General features: G+C 41.0%; 1 protein-coding gene across 3 annotated transcripts in view; it reads right to left on the bottom strand.

Moving 5' to 3' along the window:
* Positions 1 to 2,974: 2,974 nt before the first annotated feature.
* Positions 2,975 to 18,158, bottom strand: part of foxo3b (forkhead box O3b) — a 41,529-nt gene continuing 26,345 nt past the window's right edge. For 2 of the 3 annotated variants that reach the window (XM_087805001.1, XM_087805000.1), the window contains 2 exons: positions 7,732 to 9,184; positions 2,975 to 6,984 (listed from right to left, as the gene is read on the bottom strand). In XM_087805001.1, the coding sequence (XP_087661127.1) occupies positions 7,760 to 9,184 (1,425 nt within the window). In that variant the 3' untranslated portion in view covers positions 2,975 to 6,984; positions 7,732 to 7,759. Of the gene's footprint in view, positions 6,985 to 7,709; positions 9,185 to 18,158 lie in introns of all 3 variants that reach the window. The other variant, XR_015713206.1, reaches the window with a different exon arrangement.

Raw genomic sequence — 18,158 nt, 5'->3', positions numbered from 1 at the left:
GGTAGGGAAGGTAGATAGGTAGTTAGGTAGGTAGGTAGGTAGGTAGGTAGGTAGGTAGGTAGGTAGGGAAGGTAGGAAGGTAGTTAGGTAGTAGGTAGGTAGGTAGGTAGGTAGGTAGGTAGATAGGTAGGTAGGTAGGGCAGGTAGGTAGGGAAGGTAGGTAGGTAGTTAGGTAGGTAGGTAGGTAGGTAGGTAGGTAGGTAGGTAGGTAGGTAAGGAAGGTAGGTAGGTGGTAGGTAGGTAGGGAAGGTAGGTAGGTAGGTAGGTAGGTCGGTCGGTCGGTCGGTAGGTAGGTAGATACGTAGGTAGGTAGGTAGGTAGGTAGGTAGGTAGGTAGGTAGGTAGGTAGGTAGGTAGGTAGGTAGGTAGGTAGGTATGTAGGTAGGTCGGTCGGTCGGTTGGTCGGTCGGTCGGTCGGTCGGTCGGTCGGTAGGTAGGTAGGTAGATACGTAGGTAGGTAGGTAGGTAGGTAGGTAGGTAGGTATCTAGGTAGGTAGGTAGGTAGGTAGGTAGATATGTAGGTAGGTAGATAGGTAGGTAGGGAAGGTAGGTAGGGAAGGTAGGTAGGTAGGTAGGTAGGTAGGTAGGTAGGTAGGTAGGTAGGTAGGTAGGTAGGTAGGTAGGTAGGTAGGTAGGTAGGGAAGGTAGGTAGGTAGGTAGGTAGGTAGGTAGGTAGGTAGGTAGGTAGGTATGTATGTAGGTAGGTAGGTAGGTAGGTAGGTAGGTAGGTAGATATGTAGGTAGGTAGATAGGTAGGTAGGGAAGGTAGGTAGGGAAGGTAGGTAGGTAGGTAGGTAGGTAGGTAGGTAGGTAGGGAAGGTAGGTAGGTAGGTAGGTAGGTAGGTAGGTAGGTAGGTAGGTAGGTAGGTAGGTAGGTAGGTAGGTAGGTAGGTAGGTAGGTAGGGAAGGTAGGTAGGTAGGTAGGTAGGGAAGGTAGGTAGGTAGGTAGGTAGGTAGGTAGGTAGGTAGGTAGGTAGGTAGGTAGGTAGGTAGGGAAGGTAGGTAGGGAAGGTAGGTAGGTAGGTAGGTAGGTAGGTAGGTAGGTAGGTAGGTAGGTAGGTAGGTAGGTAGGTAGGTAGGTAGGTAGGTAGGTAGGTAGATCCACGTCAAAGCTTTTGTGATGAAGCGGACGGTTGTTGGGTTTTTTAAGCCTTTGTGACGTAAACTATTAGATGCTAGATTTAAAAATATGCAGGAGATTTCTTCATATATTCAAATATAATGATAACTTTAAGCAGAACAAGATTACAAAGTTGATGTTTTAAGTTTAATGAAATTATTACGTATGTTGTTTAGAATATGATTATATTTAGGTGTCTTGGGTTTATTTTCAATTCAAGGTTGTATAATTTTTGAAAACCTTGATATAAAAATGCTCATTTTCTACTTCTATCAATGAATCAATGATGGAAATATCAACGACTCAATGTTGCCATGAACTAGAAAGTAAAAATGGAGGGTAAGTGGAATGATCCCAGAAGGGAAACTTAGTTGCAAAACTTCCCCTCTTGACTGAAACAACAGCTAATGGGCTGTGGAAGTGTTTAGAGAAAAAGCCTTCGGAGAAGAATTCCAAGCCTGGCAAACACTTTATTTCTCTGTTCCGTCCTCCTCGGGTTTCGTAACATGCGGGGAAGAGCACCAAGACCCGCGTCAGTCATCGCGGTCTCGCTGTGGGTCTGCTCTCACTTAACGTCGGCTCTCACAAACAAATCGAAAAGAAAAAAAAAGAAAAAGAAAGTTGTGCAAGACGATTTCCAGGAACTCGGGAAGAACAAGGAGTTGCTTTCGCTGTTTGGACGTCTCTTGAGTGACACGAGGACCTTTGGATGTGAGGGAGGTTGAACTCGGTCAAACTTAACTTCAAATTATAAGCACATGTGAGTCAGATGGTTTTTTTTTTCTTGGTCCTGCAACGATGACAATCTGTCATTTATTAGCTGTTGCACTGAACCCAAGACCCGTCTTCATGTCGATATTATAAGTTTAATGTCTTTAATGGCATATTAGCTCATAAATACAGAAGTACAGATAAATACTTTTGGACTCAGGGCCGGGTCTAGGCAGGGGCAAGAGGGGGCCTGGCCCCCTCAAATAAATGTTGTGCCCCCTCAAACTTACATGTAAGTAATTAAGCAACAGCACAATGCCCCCTCAAGATTTGAGGCTGCCCCCTCATACATGCCTGTCTAGACCCGGCCCGACTTCTGCAACATGTCAAATATGTCTGACTGGGATGTTAGCATAGCAAATAGCTACTATGGTATTTTTATTTAGTAGATTTGGAGTTTTCTTTGTTTAATAAAAAGTTTTAATTAAAGTTTTAGTAAGTAAGTAAGTAAGTAAGTAAGTAAAGGTTATTTGTAAAGTATCTTTCTAGACCAGGATCACAAAGCACTTTAACAATCAAAAATAATATACAGCTAAAATATTTACTTTGTTTCTTGAAGGAGTCAAGCACATATATACTCCATAAACAGTAAATATGGAAAAATAAAATGAAATATTTCATAAAGATAATACATTAACTTCTGTATATTAAAGTGGTGAATTTATTTTAAAAATGTTTTACTAATTATATTGATAAATTAAAAACAAGTAAATTAACTCAGTAAGTAAAAATATTTGGAAAATTATTAAAGTAATACAAATTGTGTTTTGCTTGATTCAAATACTTTCTGAATCTGAATTGAAATTCAATTCGCAAAAGTATAAATTATGTATATTCCACAATTATATTAAGAAGGACTAACTATTTAAATTCAGTAGAATTCGGTTTAAGGAGAAATAAAAGTAGAAAATAGTAAAGAAAATATTAACATATTGTAAAAAAAAAGAAGATGTTCAAATTAACCAAAATAAGTTATTGTACAAATAAATATATATTTAAAATTCTAAATTCTAAATGTAACATGTTAATATTAAATCATTTCTTCTTTAAATGACACGAATAATGTGACAAGAGCACGAAGAGTGTGGAGCCTCACCAAGCTTTATTTACATGCGCACCATTTCTTATACAAACTAGAATACAGTCGAAAATTGGAATACACAGGAAAATACCCACTAACATCAAGTCGAGGAGAAGCAAGAAGCAAGATTAACAAGAAAAAGAAGAGATGCAGAAGGAGGTGAAATGGAAGCGTCAAGAGAGAGGTGATGACGGTCTCTAGTGGTATTTACTGTTTTGAACATGTGAGTTTGACCATGAGTGGAACACGTCTGTGTGGAAGTGCAAGATCTCCTCGTGCTCGAGAGATCGGTGAAGCTTTCGTCAGTTGAAATGTCGTGTGAAGAAGGCTCAAGATACCAGAGAGATGCTGTCAGAGCATCAGGAGCACCGGGATGTAAACGACAGTGTGTCGTCCAGTCAGTCAACATTCCAAGAGAAGCATCTCAGTGACGTCACAATATTGAAGGGTTGCTTCAAATGTTGAAACAATTTTTTTTTAAACATTTTTTTTAAGCACTGAATCATTTCTATATTCAAAGTTATTTATTCTATTTTATTTATTTTTATTATTGAGTTAAAAAAATCTAATAATTAAAAAATTAACTTTTCTTTTGAAAATTTGTATATTCTAACACCAATAATTATTTTTATTTTTTTATTTCTAGCATTTAATTATTTTGTTTAGGATAATATAATTCATTTATATCTATACTAAAAGGTTGATTCTTTAATCTAATATTTTTTAAATTATTATTTAATTAAAAAAATCGAATATTATCTAAATTAATTATTTTAAACAAAAAGTTTGAGATTCTAATACCAATAACTCAAAACTAAATATTTTAAAATCAATATTATATCGAAGTTTATATTAGATGCTACACATGAAAACATACTCAATTTAGAAAATGTATTTTTCTTTTTGATTATAGGAATTACATCAGAATACATGGGTATATTCTTTTTATTTATTTAAAAATATAATAATAATTTAAATCGTTCATATAATAAAAACCTTTCAATATAGAAAATATTTATTTCAATTGTTCAATTAAATAATTCAATGCTTACAGGTTGCAATAAAAAAAAGGTTTAACATTTAAAATGCAAGATTAAACATAGTGATGACACCGACATTCTTCCATAGACAAGTATCTGGATTCGTTTGATCCTCAATAGAATGTTGACTGAACCGAACACAGGCTCAGAAAGCACTGCCCTGTTACTAACTCTGGACCTGCAAGACTATATTTGTTGATGGACGGCACCGTTGGAAGGGTCTACTGCTCGGTCATGCACTTAATCTCAGGTATCAAGCCGACCATGCACACACACACACACACACACACACACACACACTCCTGCCTTTGCCATAAAGTGATACACACACGTCTGTACACTATGATACACCGCAAGGACAAACCCTTCATATCTCCAAATGCTACAACAGAGGCAAAATCTCTCCACGTGAACAATAAATTTTTGCTGGTAACAGTGTTTTCCTCACTTCCTACCTGGCACATCTTCACAAACTCCGTGGGGTCAAGTACAACATGAGCATATAGAGGAGATACAGTGAGTTGATATATGCATTTCACACATAATTCATGATGCATATATACATATATACGCATACGGTCAAACGTGGACGTATGCGGCACGAGGGACGGCAACGCGTCCGTGCGAAGGGTTTCCACAAGAAATAAAAAACACACTCGTCGTCATGTACTCGGGAGACACAGGAAGTCACCTGCAGGAGCACCAAGTGTGTCAGTGTTTACACCAGTCACAGGGTTTGACAAGAAGACGTCGAAGCAAAGACAGGAGACTTTGATGGTAGCGACAGCCGACGCTGCAACGGTTTGTTTGGAACGACACGTCACGGTCGAGATCACTTGTTGATGTTTTTGACGACACCGCCTTAAAATCTGTTATTGAACTTAAATATCTGATTTGAGCGGTAAATAATTCAACTGTTAAGCAACATAAACATTTATTCTGAGTGAATAAGAGATCAATTTGTCAATTAAGTTGAGAGATAACTTTATTTTCTTACCACCAATTTGGTAAAAGTTAGCTAATTGCTAATTCTGTCTGTGTTTTAAAACTGTACTTTACTAATACTACTAATTCATTTGATTTAAAAGAACCTTTAAGCTTCACAGATAGCAAAGAAAAAGCTAAAATATTATCAGGTTCAAAACAGCTTGTTCACTTTGGGAGCAATTACACAGATTTGTTTTGTTAGCATCAATGCTACAAATGTGATGCTAGCAGGTTATTGTTTTTCCCGCCAAATCGCTGTGAAGTTTTGTTTTGCTACAGAAAGTTCACTTGAAATGGAAAAATGATCAGTTTCAGACACAGTTGAATCCAAAACAGTGTGAATTGAAAATAAAGGAAATAGGTCTTTAAATTAAATTAGTGGGTTTTTTATGAATTTCATGTGTAGCCTGGATAAATATAATGTTGATAAACCTCTTTAGAACAGCTGATTTCTACCTTTAAAATTCTTCCAAACATGATTTCAAACTCGAATTTTTTTTGAAAAACAATCCTTGTGACTACAAAACGTTGCAGTGTGGCTGTAGCTCGGCCCTGATGTTCATTTGACAGCCAGAAATTCACAGGTTACAAGTAAATAAAATAAAAAAACACACACAAAAAACGTATTTTTATGTGGGAAATGTTGGTTTATGCAAGAATGGGACTTGATGTTAGTAAAACGGGATGCCTTCCTTTCCCCCCTGAGTGATTCTAAAAATGCATAACAAGCCCCACATGACAAGAAGACAGCAGAACTTAACACGGATCCCTGGTACGATCACTTGTAACTAGCTACGAGTGTGTTGTGTGCGGCAGGCTGTGTCGACACCGCCATCACTTTTCTCCTTCATGTTATTATCGATAGAAACTTTTTGATTCCATAATTGACGTTTTTTACACAAGTTTAAATAAAGGCTGCACATTTACTGCGGTACTCGATTTTAATACATATATTTTATACATGTGAAATTCAACAGGAGAAAATGATGCACAGTCTGAACACAGCCTGGAAAAATGTGTGTTTGTATGTACGTATCAATGCTGCTATTTGGCTGCCAGCATATCCTACTGTTTTCTGTTCAAGTACGTTTGGCAATATACAGAGATAGCTTATTGTTTTACTGGAGGAAAAAATGGCTTCTAAAGGAATGAGCCTCAAATCGTGTCGCCATTGCCAGCGGCGGGGTCGCCCCCTGTCCGCCCTCCATACAAGATTCAACACTGATACATAGCACCTGTCGTGGTGTGGAAATGTTCACAACCGTAAAACACAGGTATCATTTCGCTACATTATATGCTGTGATGGACAACCTTCCGCTCCTTCTTGTTGCCCTGCGTTGTACAAACACCCAAAAAACAGGAAATAAATTCCTCTTGTCATATTCTTTATACAGTTAGATATACACAAATGTATTCAGCTAATCGTAATGTAACCCTCGGTATGTCGTTAATTCCATTTCAAGCAATTGATAAGAAAGAAGTGCACGGTAAAGGATCGTCTGTGAGTGTTTCCACTGCAAGATAGTTCAATTCACTAGACAACAAACTCGTGCCTTGCACAGACAGAACTAGTTTTGATGAAACAGAAGAAAAAAAAATCCAAAACACCCAACATTTAAACGGACAACAGAACAGAAGGAAATAGTTTCACGACATTTCACTTTCCAGATGAGAGCACGACACGTCTTGATTACATTTACACTTTTCTCTGCGGGAACAGATGCACTTTTTTCCATCTCGTCATCGAGTCCTTCGGATCCACCGTCTCTCTCGCATCACCAGACAAGGAAAATTGCATATTCATACAATTTTATGAGTTTGTTGTGGTAGTTTGTCGCAGTTCGGCATCTCTAGAGTCTGTAGGATCTCAGTCCGGGAGCAAAGAGTTGTCTCTTGTAAACACAAGGTTTGTACTTGACGTGCTGATGGCAGGTTTGGCAAAAAGGATGTGTGTTGGAGTTTCTCTTGCGCTACACAGGTCAGACCTGGAAAGCAAGAAACAGAAATGTTAATACAAAGATTTCAATAGAACAACTTGAATGAGATAACATTAGTGACCTTAACTATAACACCTGAGGTTTTTAAATACATACATTTAGGTCAAAATAAATTACCCTGATAAAAATGTATTATTATTTATTTAGAATTCATTGTATAGCACTGACCTCAACAATGTTTGACAACAAAGATTTTCAAAGCTATTCTACTCATGTTGATATCGTGTTTAAACTTCGCAGTTCCAGACTCTCAGAAGATTTCAAAGTAACTGGGAAACCTTGAAAAGTCGATGCAGATGAAAAAGAATCCAATGTAAGATGAAAGACTGGGACTGATGTCACATTCTTTTAAGACTTCCTGTTAGAAAGGAAGGTCAATTGTCGACTGTTCAATGAGTTTTTATTGAGTAGGAGACACTGCACGTCTATGAGCTCATAATTGGTTTAACTTGAGTTGTTTTACTGTTGTGACTCCCACGAAAGTCAAGAATATCTATAGACTTAACATCCTTAGGCATTGACACTGCAGTCACTGATGATTTGTGGCCGACCTAAGATAGACCTTGTGACTCACCGATGTGCTACAAAGGTCTAGCAGGTGGATTGCTAGACATGAAGCTAAACGGGAAGTTAGTATTTGGCACAAACCCATCAACACAACTTGACATCTGAGCTTCTGTAACTTGAACCATCAATAATATTCAACTCATAACAAGAACAAGTGTCAATACACACCTGCTCTGCTTGGCTATGGTTCCGGTCCTCAGCCAGGGACCCAACTCTGCGAGGTCTGCTTGGTGTTTGTAAAGTTGCCGACTCCGTTCATGTGGACCAAGGATTCAAAGTTAAAGTCCAAGTCGTCCGCGTCCATCAAATCGTTCCTGATGATGGAGTCCATGTCGCACTCCAGGGTCCCATTAAACATGTCCAGGTCCAGATCTGTGGGGAAGCGGTCCTGGCACATCCTCCCGTTTGTGCTCACGGCCCCGTTCAGAAAGATGGATGTATCGATCTGCATGGTGGAGGAGCCGTTTCCTCCCATTGGCGAGAGCAAGACCTGCTGCTTGGCATTGGACAGAGCATTGACCTCATTGGCTAGATTCAACCCCTTGTTCAGGGACCTGATGGAGCTCTGGTTGTGGTTGTTTGTTTGAAGTAGCTCTCCTTGGTTTACCTGAACTCCGGCTGTGGTTCCAAAAGTCATTACGGGATCGTTGAGGAGCATGAGACCTCTGCGCGAGTTTTGAGAACTCACTGCAGCACTGGCCTGGGACATGAGCGGATCTGACTGCGTCATCATGACGTCGCTGTGGCTGTGAGTGTCTGAGTTCAGCAGGTCCTGAAGCGTCTGGCTGCCGAAGCGGGACATGCTGACACTGGAGAAGGTTGTCTGCTTGTTCTCCTGGATGGTCTGCATGGGCGATGGACGCAAAGTGGAAACGGTTGTGTGTGGACCAAATATGGAGTTGCTGTAGCCGTTGACGCCGTTGGGTAAAGAGTTAGGCGAGGGGGTGGGGGTGGTGTTGGGAGACGGGAGCCCATTGGGTTTGGAAACAAAGCCGAACCCGGTCGGACCATTTGTAATCGTCTCTTCTAGACTCGTCACAAGGTTGATGTTATCAAGAACATCCATCAAGTCTTCGGAGAGTCCGTCGTTCAGATTCATCGTACCCGCCAAGTCTGCCAGACGCGGAAGCTCCGCCGTCATCGGCTTCCCGTTGACGACGTTTGCGGGGTTGCCCGGAGACAGAGCTCTGGCGGGGCTGGAGTAGAGCATGGGCGAGAGCGGCGGCTCGTCGTCCGGTACCTCGTCGAGCTCCTGGTTGGCCAGGCTCAGCGTGCTGGCGTTGGAATTGGTACGGGAGCGAAAATCCGTCCAAGCGTCCAACTCCTCACTGCTACGAGACGTTGGACTTCCAGGCCACTTTGAGAGACCCGACGGACTGTCCCCGCCGCCTTCGCCGCCCGCCGCCGCCGCCGCTTGCAGGGCCGCCTTCTTCTTGGCGGCGCGTCCGCGGGCCGACTTGGTGTACTTGTTGCTGTTGTCCATGGACACGGCGCGACGTCGAGGCGCCTTCCCTCCCTTGCCTCCTTCCGGGTTGATCATCCACCATGAACTCTTCCCTGTGCCCTCGTTCTGGACCCGGATGAAACGACTATGGAGGGAGAGGTTGTGTCTGATGGAGTTCTGGAACAGAGAGCAAAAAGAGACTTGTGTTTAGAACAGTTTTCACCATCACAATGACTTTTGTTTTTATTGATTCCCACATTATACTGCTGAATGGAAAAGTCCAACAACACCAAATAGCAACACAATCGGGAGCTCTCTGTGGTCGAAACACACAACAAAGATGACTGACAAAAAAAGAAGGGCCACAGCACACAAAGGTGCAGTACTTAGAGCTGATCTCCCAAATGTTTTCTAAGCATCTTTGTGCTGCAGAAGAAAAGGGAGCCACAATCCTCGGTCTCTTCGATTATGAATAACCCGCACAAAGAAAGTCTTTGTTGTGCAAGGATCGTATTCTGTGTCAGATGATGTGTGTGAAAGTCTCGGCTGGTGTGTCTTGATCAACTCTCGCCCGAAAAACTCAAGAGGCGTATTGTTGTTGGACCAGTACACATGACAGCGGTTGACCGCTCAACACATGTCCTTCTGCAGAGAGAATCACAATCACGTCACTTGTTGCCTCGCAGCTGCATATTTTTATGTCAGGACATTAGCGAAGGTTGTAACACATTCCTCCGCGTTTATGCAACGTTTGAGACCAATTATTAGAACCATCGAATGTGTTTATTTGAAAGATCAGGAATAACAAAAGATCATCTTGCACAACCTCATATTCTTGGAAACAACTGTTGTGAAAGATGTCACAGTGAACTGCTCTGGAATTGTTAGTTTGTTAACCAGACGCCACAAGTGGTGCCAGCAGCGAGAAGTCAAAATCGACGTCTTAGTTTCCTTCCCTTCATCCAAAGTCGATCTTGTTTTCTTCTCCACACCCTCTTCCGCAGTCGCTGTTGTTCCACAAACACACAGCTCCGTCGGGCCCTGAGGGACGCCGAGGTTATGCTATGTCCTCCCCGTATAAACAACTTAACCCTCATCCACAATTTGCACACATTTTTCCCTTTGCCGTGTATATTTTTACTCCTTCGACAAAAAAAACAACAAACTCCCCGAGTTCAGACTGAGAAGAGCTTAACTTGTATTGTTTTTGGTGGAATCGAAAATATTGTTTTCCGAGAGGCCCTTCTCGACTTTATAGGGCAAGAGTTTGAGAGAAACTGCTCTGGATTGTTATTCTGGTCAGAGCCGGTTCAATTATAGAGTCTTGGGTTACGTTTGTAAACGCTCCACGGTTTGAATGTCCGTGGCCACAGTGAACCTACGACCCGGTTCATGCGTGCGTGTCCGTTTGTGTCTATACGTTGTGTGTGTGTGTTTGTGTGCATATGGGATTGGTTGTGGACTTGGCATGCAAATTCCAACCTTTGAATAAAGAGGATCCAAATTGTGCATATTCAAATAGTGCACACTATTTTCACCTTTTTTTTTTTAAAGTGGAAATTACATTTTTAGGTGGTGAACTTATGATCTCTTCTGTGATTGGCTGGTTGTATGGCTACTTATTAAAGATAAACATTAGCCTAAAGATGCGAAAGATGCGATTGCAAACATGTTCAATGTTGTTTTAAGATGCTTTAAGAAAGAAAAATGTGAGGATAACTTTTACATTTCATGTCGTCATTCAAAGTGAGATAGTGAGATAGCGAGATAGCGAGAATGGACGTGTTAGCTTGACAATGCTAAAGCAAATTTCACCTTTCTAACAAAAATATTGGTATCTTCTTCAACTGTTTGTTTAAAAGCTTGTGTAAAAATAAATGGGCACATATTTAGTAAAAGAAGGATTTCCAACAAACCTATTTGATATTTGAGTGTGGCTAGCTAGAGCCATTAGCTTAACAAGGCTGTGACCAGAAAACACTCCATCTAGCCCTATAAGTGCTTCCCAGACTTGACTTTTTAAAAATGCTAGTTCCATTACCAGCTATCATCTCGCAGCTCGAGCGAACAAATAATGAATCAGTGGCTTCCAATCACGTCTTACCGCGCTTGTGTGCTCGCGATGGGTGTGTATGTTTTGTACGATTTACACAATGAGCTCAGAGATACCAGAGAGACCATCGTTTATCTCCAGCATCTCTGGGGAAGATGACGTCGCCGTTGCTTCATTACCGAAGGGTTCACACGGACACACACACACACACACACAGACACACACCAGCTGTCAAGAGGTCGACGCCTGTAACTTTAGTATCTGATTGTTCCAAAAAAACCAGAGTGTGCGACTGTTACTGGACACACCTGGTGGACGTTTGCTCGCAGAGAAGTCTCTGCTAATGCCATCAGGTGATTGATCTGCTGAGGCTCCAGCCACTCACACAGGGACTCGGGCTCCTCTGGGGTTTTCCCTCAGAGTCCATTAATGAAAACAGCTCATTGAGACGGCAGCTCTGAATCATACCAGAGATACAACAACACCCACGTGAACACACACACACACACACACACACAAGAAACACATTACGTCAACACAAACAAGGCCATCAGTTGCCAAGAAAGATGTACTGTTTACTTAAGATCCATCTTGGTGCTCAAACGGTGCATAAACGATATACTAATATAAACGAAAACTATTTTAATTAAAATTATGTCAGTAAACAGTTTTTATTCGTAACATAAAAACACTTTCTGAGTAACTTTCTACAAGTATTCTTTGGGTGCGTGATGACGATGCGAATCACTGATTCACTATCTTATCTAAATACATATTGACTGTATTTAAGTACGACATTTCAGGGAAAATGGAAATTGTACGTAGGTATGGGTGTGTATTTGCGAATGGTTGTGTGTCTTTGTAAGTCCTACGACAGACTGGCGCCCTGTCCAGGGTGTCCCCCCGCCTCTCGCCCAGGGATAGGCTCCAGCCCCCACGACTCCCATAAGGGAATAAGCGGTAGAGAATTAATGAATGAACAAAAATAACCAAAAAAAAGGCACTAAAATGTGTTTTGTGTCTATTGTCTTTGTGCACTATTGTGGTACCACGCCCATCGCTACTGTCATACTGAGCTATTTAAGATTTAGGGTTTTAGATTTTGCACAGGGCCCGGCGAAAAATTCCTACAGTATATGGTAGAAAGCTGCACACCAAAACATATTGTTTTTGTTATCATTGTTATGAACACCTGATTAATTTGAACAGCTGATAAACACAGAACTTAGTGGGACGCACTACATATTGGCACCCACCTTACTTATGGTCCCAACAAAACTGTTTGAATAAGTGACGGATGAATGTTCGCTAAAATAATGTATTTAAATTCAACGTCTATGTTGCTTTGTCTAAAGTGATCGAAACCTATGATTGGTTGGCTGGGCGGCAAAGCCCTATGGGAGCTGTTTGTGTATTACTGAGAGGGTTGTTGAGAGGGATGACACCGCATACGCCATTTTGAGTTTGTAAGTTTAATAAATGTCGTCAATTTAAAGAAGTGAAAGTTGAAAATGGTCAACTGTTTGGCCTATTTCGTTAACCGTGTTTTCAGGAAGTAACCCCCGCGATGGACGAGGGACGACCGTCTATAGATTGACAGAGCGACAACAACAACAGCTACACTATAAAGTGTTACATGACACACTTCCCCGCCAAGTATTATGGATTCAACAGCGGGTTATCATCTTTAAGTCAAAGAGAGAGTGAGCGTCTGAAAAGTGTCCCAGCTGTGTGTGTGTGTGTGTGTGTGTGTGTGCGTGTGTGTGTGTGTGTGTGTGTGTGTGCACCAGCTGCAGTCAAAGCTCATGAACACAGAGGCCTTTTTGTCTGTCAGCAACATGTGGGAACAATTCATCACTGTCAGCAACCATGCTTGGAATCTCTGTCCCTCCTCTCCACCGAATTATTCTCGCTTTCATGGAATCCTTTATTTTTGCATCAATGAAAAGGTTGAATCTTGTGGAGGTGTTTAAAGCCGATCGTGTCGAGATAATCCAACTTTCTCCCGCAGACGAGTGCGTGGAATCAATGTAAACAAGACTCCAGACTTCCTCCTGATTGGTGGAAGGGGAAGAGAACGTTGGCGGCGGTTGGTTGTTACTGGGCTAGATTCGGCCGTGCTGATTGGTGGAGAGGAATTGCTCGACGTAGCCATGCGGCGGAGAGACAGAGGGAGGGTCTTCATGTTCTTGCAAGAGAGTTTCATCACCCAGCGACAGAGCGAAGCTCAACGCAGATATCTGGGTCAAGGTGTGTGAAGCTGTTTTTCACAGCACAATACACTGTATGTGTCTGTGTCTCACAGCCTCCATGTTTGTCCCTCTCGTCGTGACCCTGCCACCAGGTGACCCCGAGCCTTCGCACCTCTGCCGTCCCTTCTGACACTTTGATAACATGCTTATCAGCTCTTGTGTAAACCGCTCCGCAATGTCAACTGAGGGGTCGTTGAAACTCCGAAAAAGTAAAGACTCATTAATACAAAGTGTCGATTCCTCTTTCCACCTCTGTATGTTTTTGGACTGTTGGAGGAAACCGGAGTGCCCGGAGTAAACCCACGCAACACAGGGAAAAGATAGAAACTCCACAAAGAAAGGTCATAAGTTGGTTTCCCCCCCGACCTGAAGATGAATCTATGGATTATTATACATATGTAACCCATGGTTCTGTGAATCCTTATGTTGTAAGATCATTTTTTCAATGTTCTTGTTAATAAAAATATTTAATCTTTTTAAATCCTTTTTTTATGGAAGAAAGTATCGAGTGTTGAATATTATCCGTTATTGATTTAAAAAGTTGTATTATCGTGGCAACCCTAGTAGAAATACATAGGATGTTAAAAATACATGCAGGATTCATACCGTTGGTTACAACTCACAAAACACTGGTTATAACTTGGACATTAAGTGTATTTTATTGTTGTTTTTCTTTTTTAAATTTTATTTAATGTGTTTTTGATTTTATTTTGGGATGGATACAGCTGTATGTACTAAAGCATGGTACACAGCTGGTACGATATAACATACCTTTCCCAGTGACAATGAGAAAAAAACAAACAATAACATGATATAACAGTATTGTGATGGATTCACTGTTGATACGCCGATGACACCCTTCTCTCTTTGACCAAACTAGAGTCCACCTTTAATCCTAGCTATATCGAAATATTTTACTTTAACCGTTGGTTGGTAATGTTTGGGATATTTATGTTACATACTTATTGAGGACATGACCATATAAGGAAGGCTAAAGCTAGATTGATAGATGGGTCAGGTAAAGTAAAACAAGTAGTTATAGGTAAATATGGACTTTTACCACTGATAGTTTCTACCAACCTTTTAAACATATTATTATTAGTATCTTCCTTTGGTAATCCATTTAAAATAGTGCTGCAGCAACTTCCGTATATGATAAATTAAAGATTTACTTTGATAAATACTTTCTCTAACATGTACATCCTAATATGTGTGCGGTTCAGGGCAGAGGGGTCAACAAAACGCACATATTTGTCAAATCGTTTTAAGTTCACTAGCTTCTGCACAAACCAGAGAGAAGCTATTCATACAACAAGTGAAAACACACACACAGACACACACACACACACACACACACACACACACACACACACACACACACACACACACACACACACACACACACACACACACACACACACACACACACACACACACACACACACACACACACACACACACACACACACACACACACACCGTCCAGGAGGTTCCAGCTGCCCAGAGCTCTGGACTGCAGACGGAACATTCCATTCTCTCGAATGATATGTGTGTTTCCAGGCCAGGATTGAATGTCTCGACTTCTGTGTTAAACCTCAGTGTCCATTTGTGAAATCCATATTTTTTTTGGGTGGGGGGCTGGGGGGACGCGGGACAAAAAAAAACGTGCTAAAAGTTTCCATCACAGCGACGTCAACTCATCTTGTGTAACGACCACATGCTTGTTGTTGACTCTGGTTTCCTCTCACAATGCCCGAGGTGGGGGAGTTGTCCGGCCCATCCCACCTCCGACAGCCAATCACGACGGGCTCATGTGATGTTACACAAGAAACACACTGATCGATCATAAACTCAAAAGAAAGTCTCACAGCGTGAAAGCAGATACGCCTTCTGTGTTGATAAACACACGCTGCTTCCAACAACTTGTTCTGTGAGTTCGGGACGACATCATGGATCCACTAGAACGCGATGTCCTTTAACCACCAGTCACTGCCAAGGACATGCACAGGCACACAAACACACAATCCATTGCCAGAGATTAATCCAGAGTGTGTTAAAACGACAATCGATCAAGAGAGTTACAGCTCAGGACACTTTGTTTCTCGTGTTTGCTGAATAGTTTCCTCTCTCGACCGCATCGCTATTTCCACTGCAGCGCAGGCAACCACCACAAATGTACATGTTTAGTTTCACCATGTGTGTAATGTTGCAGACAGAACTAGTAACATATATTTAATTTAAGGTGAATTACTATGAATGAAATCATGTATTATTGTCATACGAACAATGACACTAATAAAGCATTATTAGAGGAAAATATGATAAATCCAGTTAACAAGACTATTTATAGCACGCGTTGAAAAAAAACAATAATTAACAAAAAGTAAAACTTAACAAGCCTATACAATATTAATAGATCATTTACTTTAAAAACAGATATAAAATCTTTATTCTTTTCTAAATACGATCTCAACTTTCCTTCAAATGATTTGAGGGGCAGGAAAAATACAGCAAAAAAGTCTTATACAAACTATAAAGAACTATATAGTATATATCTTGTTAACACAATAATGAATACAAAATTGTCAGTTCAAAAAATACTTGCAGATCGGTTCTACTCTGAAATCTGAGGGCCAAATAAATACAGTCAAAGAGCTACTGGACCACATTTTCCAAGATTCCCTTTATAGTAATTTATGTTATTAAATGTACCTAAAAGAGACAAAATAACATGTATTTAAGGAGAAAAAAACAACAACATTAATAATGAAAGAGGAAATGTATTTGATATTTTCTACCTCAGAAATTAAATCAAAAGACATATATACAGATTGTAGATCAGAGAGGGACAGATTTAATCGTGGATTCCCTCAATACGCCGTCTTTCAATGGACCAGAACCCGACCTAACACTAACCACGGCTGCACGGAGCTTAACTATCAACCCAACCGGACAATTTGTGTCAAGTACTGAACCGGAAATCCCACAAGATTGCTTCCAAAAAAATCTCCTGGTTTCAGTCAGTTGTTGAGTGTTTAGGTTTGTCAGCCTGGGTCAGCTTGACCTGGCATTACCAGGATGATTTAGTGCCGGCGCTGGCATGGCCTTTTTAAGAACCGTTGCAACATCTGACATCTAAAAATAGACGGACGAGAGGGCGAGTCTGCCAGATTAGTGCATTTATTTTGGCGTACACACACACACACACACACACACACACACACACACACACACACACACACACACACACACACACACACACACACACAAGGAGAGTGGAAGCGTGGGATGCACAAGGGGGCGGCAGATGATGCCAGCAGGGGGCATTACCAAAAAAAAAAGTCTCCGTGACATTACCTTCAAATGACTCGGCACAAGCGGGGAGCCGTCAGAAAGTCAGCCCGGGCGGAGAAGATAGCGGAAATGAGGGCATATTAAGACTCGCCATGATTAATTACATCCCCGTGGAGAAGCAGGGGGTTTGGAGGGAGAGAGAGAGAAGGGGGGAGGAAAAAGGAGGGCAGGACTTGTAATTATCAACAACAGGAATGTTGCTATTCCTGTGAGGCGATCGGTGCGGTTGAAGGGGAACGTGTCCCTGCCATCCACACCTCACGTTCAAGGTCGGGGGAGAAGGATTTATTTTGGGGCGTTTGAGACTTTGAGAAGAAGAGAAACGAGTCCAGCAGCGAAGCGCCGGCTTGATATCCACGGCACCGAAGAGAACCAGGAAGAGATTAAGACGCTTTTAACCATATGAAGCGGTTCGTAGGTGAGCTTCTGTCCTGGTGGAAGATCCCAACGGATAGTTAAACCCTTGACCTTGACCCAAGTCGTAACCAATAATAAAAGGTCTGTCGGACAGTTGGACACCAACAAGTCGTTGACTACGGTGACCATATTCTAATGACCAGAGAATAAGACGATACTATGTGGAGTTGTTGCAAAATGTAGAGTTTTTTTGGGGGTTCAGGTCGAAAGTTTAATGAATATTTTAAAATGAAACCAAAATAACATCTTAAAACATTTTTATTTGTGCAGGCTTTTCCTTGATTTTCTGGAACTTCTGTGTTGTTGTCGGTGTTATCTTGACCTTTAAAGTTGATATTTTATTGAATATTGTTTTGATTGTTTAAGCGCTTTGTGACCCTGGTCTGGAAATTTACTATATAAATATAAATTACTTACTTATTTACTTACATTTAACCAGGTTTCTTATAAACAATATAGTCCTTTACCTAAAGCATCAATCATCATTTGCAAAAGAACTATATCTCCTCAACAAAAGTCTGTAATAGTCCGTATAAATATTTTGATTGTTAGCATCTTACTTTGGAACATCTCGCTTCTAGTCTAACAGTCTAACTTAACAAAAATAAATAAATGTGACGAATCCTTAAAATAATAACAACGGCCACAACAATCTAGAAAAACCTGGACATTTAAAGGGTGTTATAAATTTCCCAAAAATCTGGCTAGTTAATGCTAGCCATGCGGGCGATGGAATTAAACTGTTAATCGGACCTGATCGTATAAGCTAGGTTAGCATTAAAAACGAACGACACGATAATCTAATAATAAAACATCTGTCAAGTAACACAGCGTCGACTCCAAACTGAGCTATTGCTATTATTATTTTGATGTTGTATATAACTTAAAAAATACTGAAAAACAAGATAAAAGTTCAACGATTCATTTCTCCTAATATTGCCAGAATAGTCAAGTGACCAGAAACATGGACTTAGCCGCTGAGCTTCTACAACTAGCTTCCAGGAGACTTTAATTCTGGATCTAATTCCGTCACGACGTTAATGCAGTGATCATGTGACAAACTGTGCCACTAATC

Source organism: Callionymus lyra, chromosome 13 (genome assembly GCF_982586985.1).
Source record: "Callionymus lyra chromosome 13, fCalLyr1.hap1.1, whole genome shotgun sequence".
Lineage (NCBI taxonomy): Eukaryota > Metazoa > Chordata > Actinopteri > Syngnathiformes > Callionymidae > Callionymus > Callionymus lyra.
This window is presented reverse-complemented; position numbering and strand designations above follow the sequence as displayed.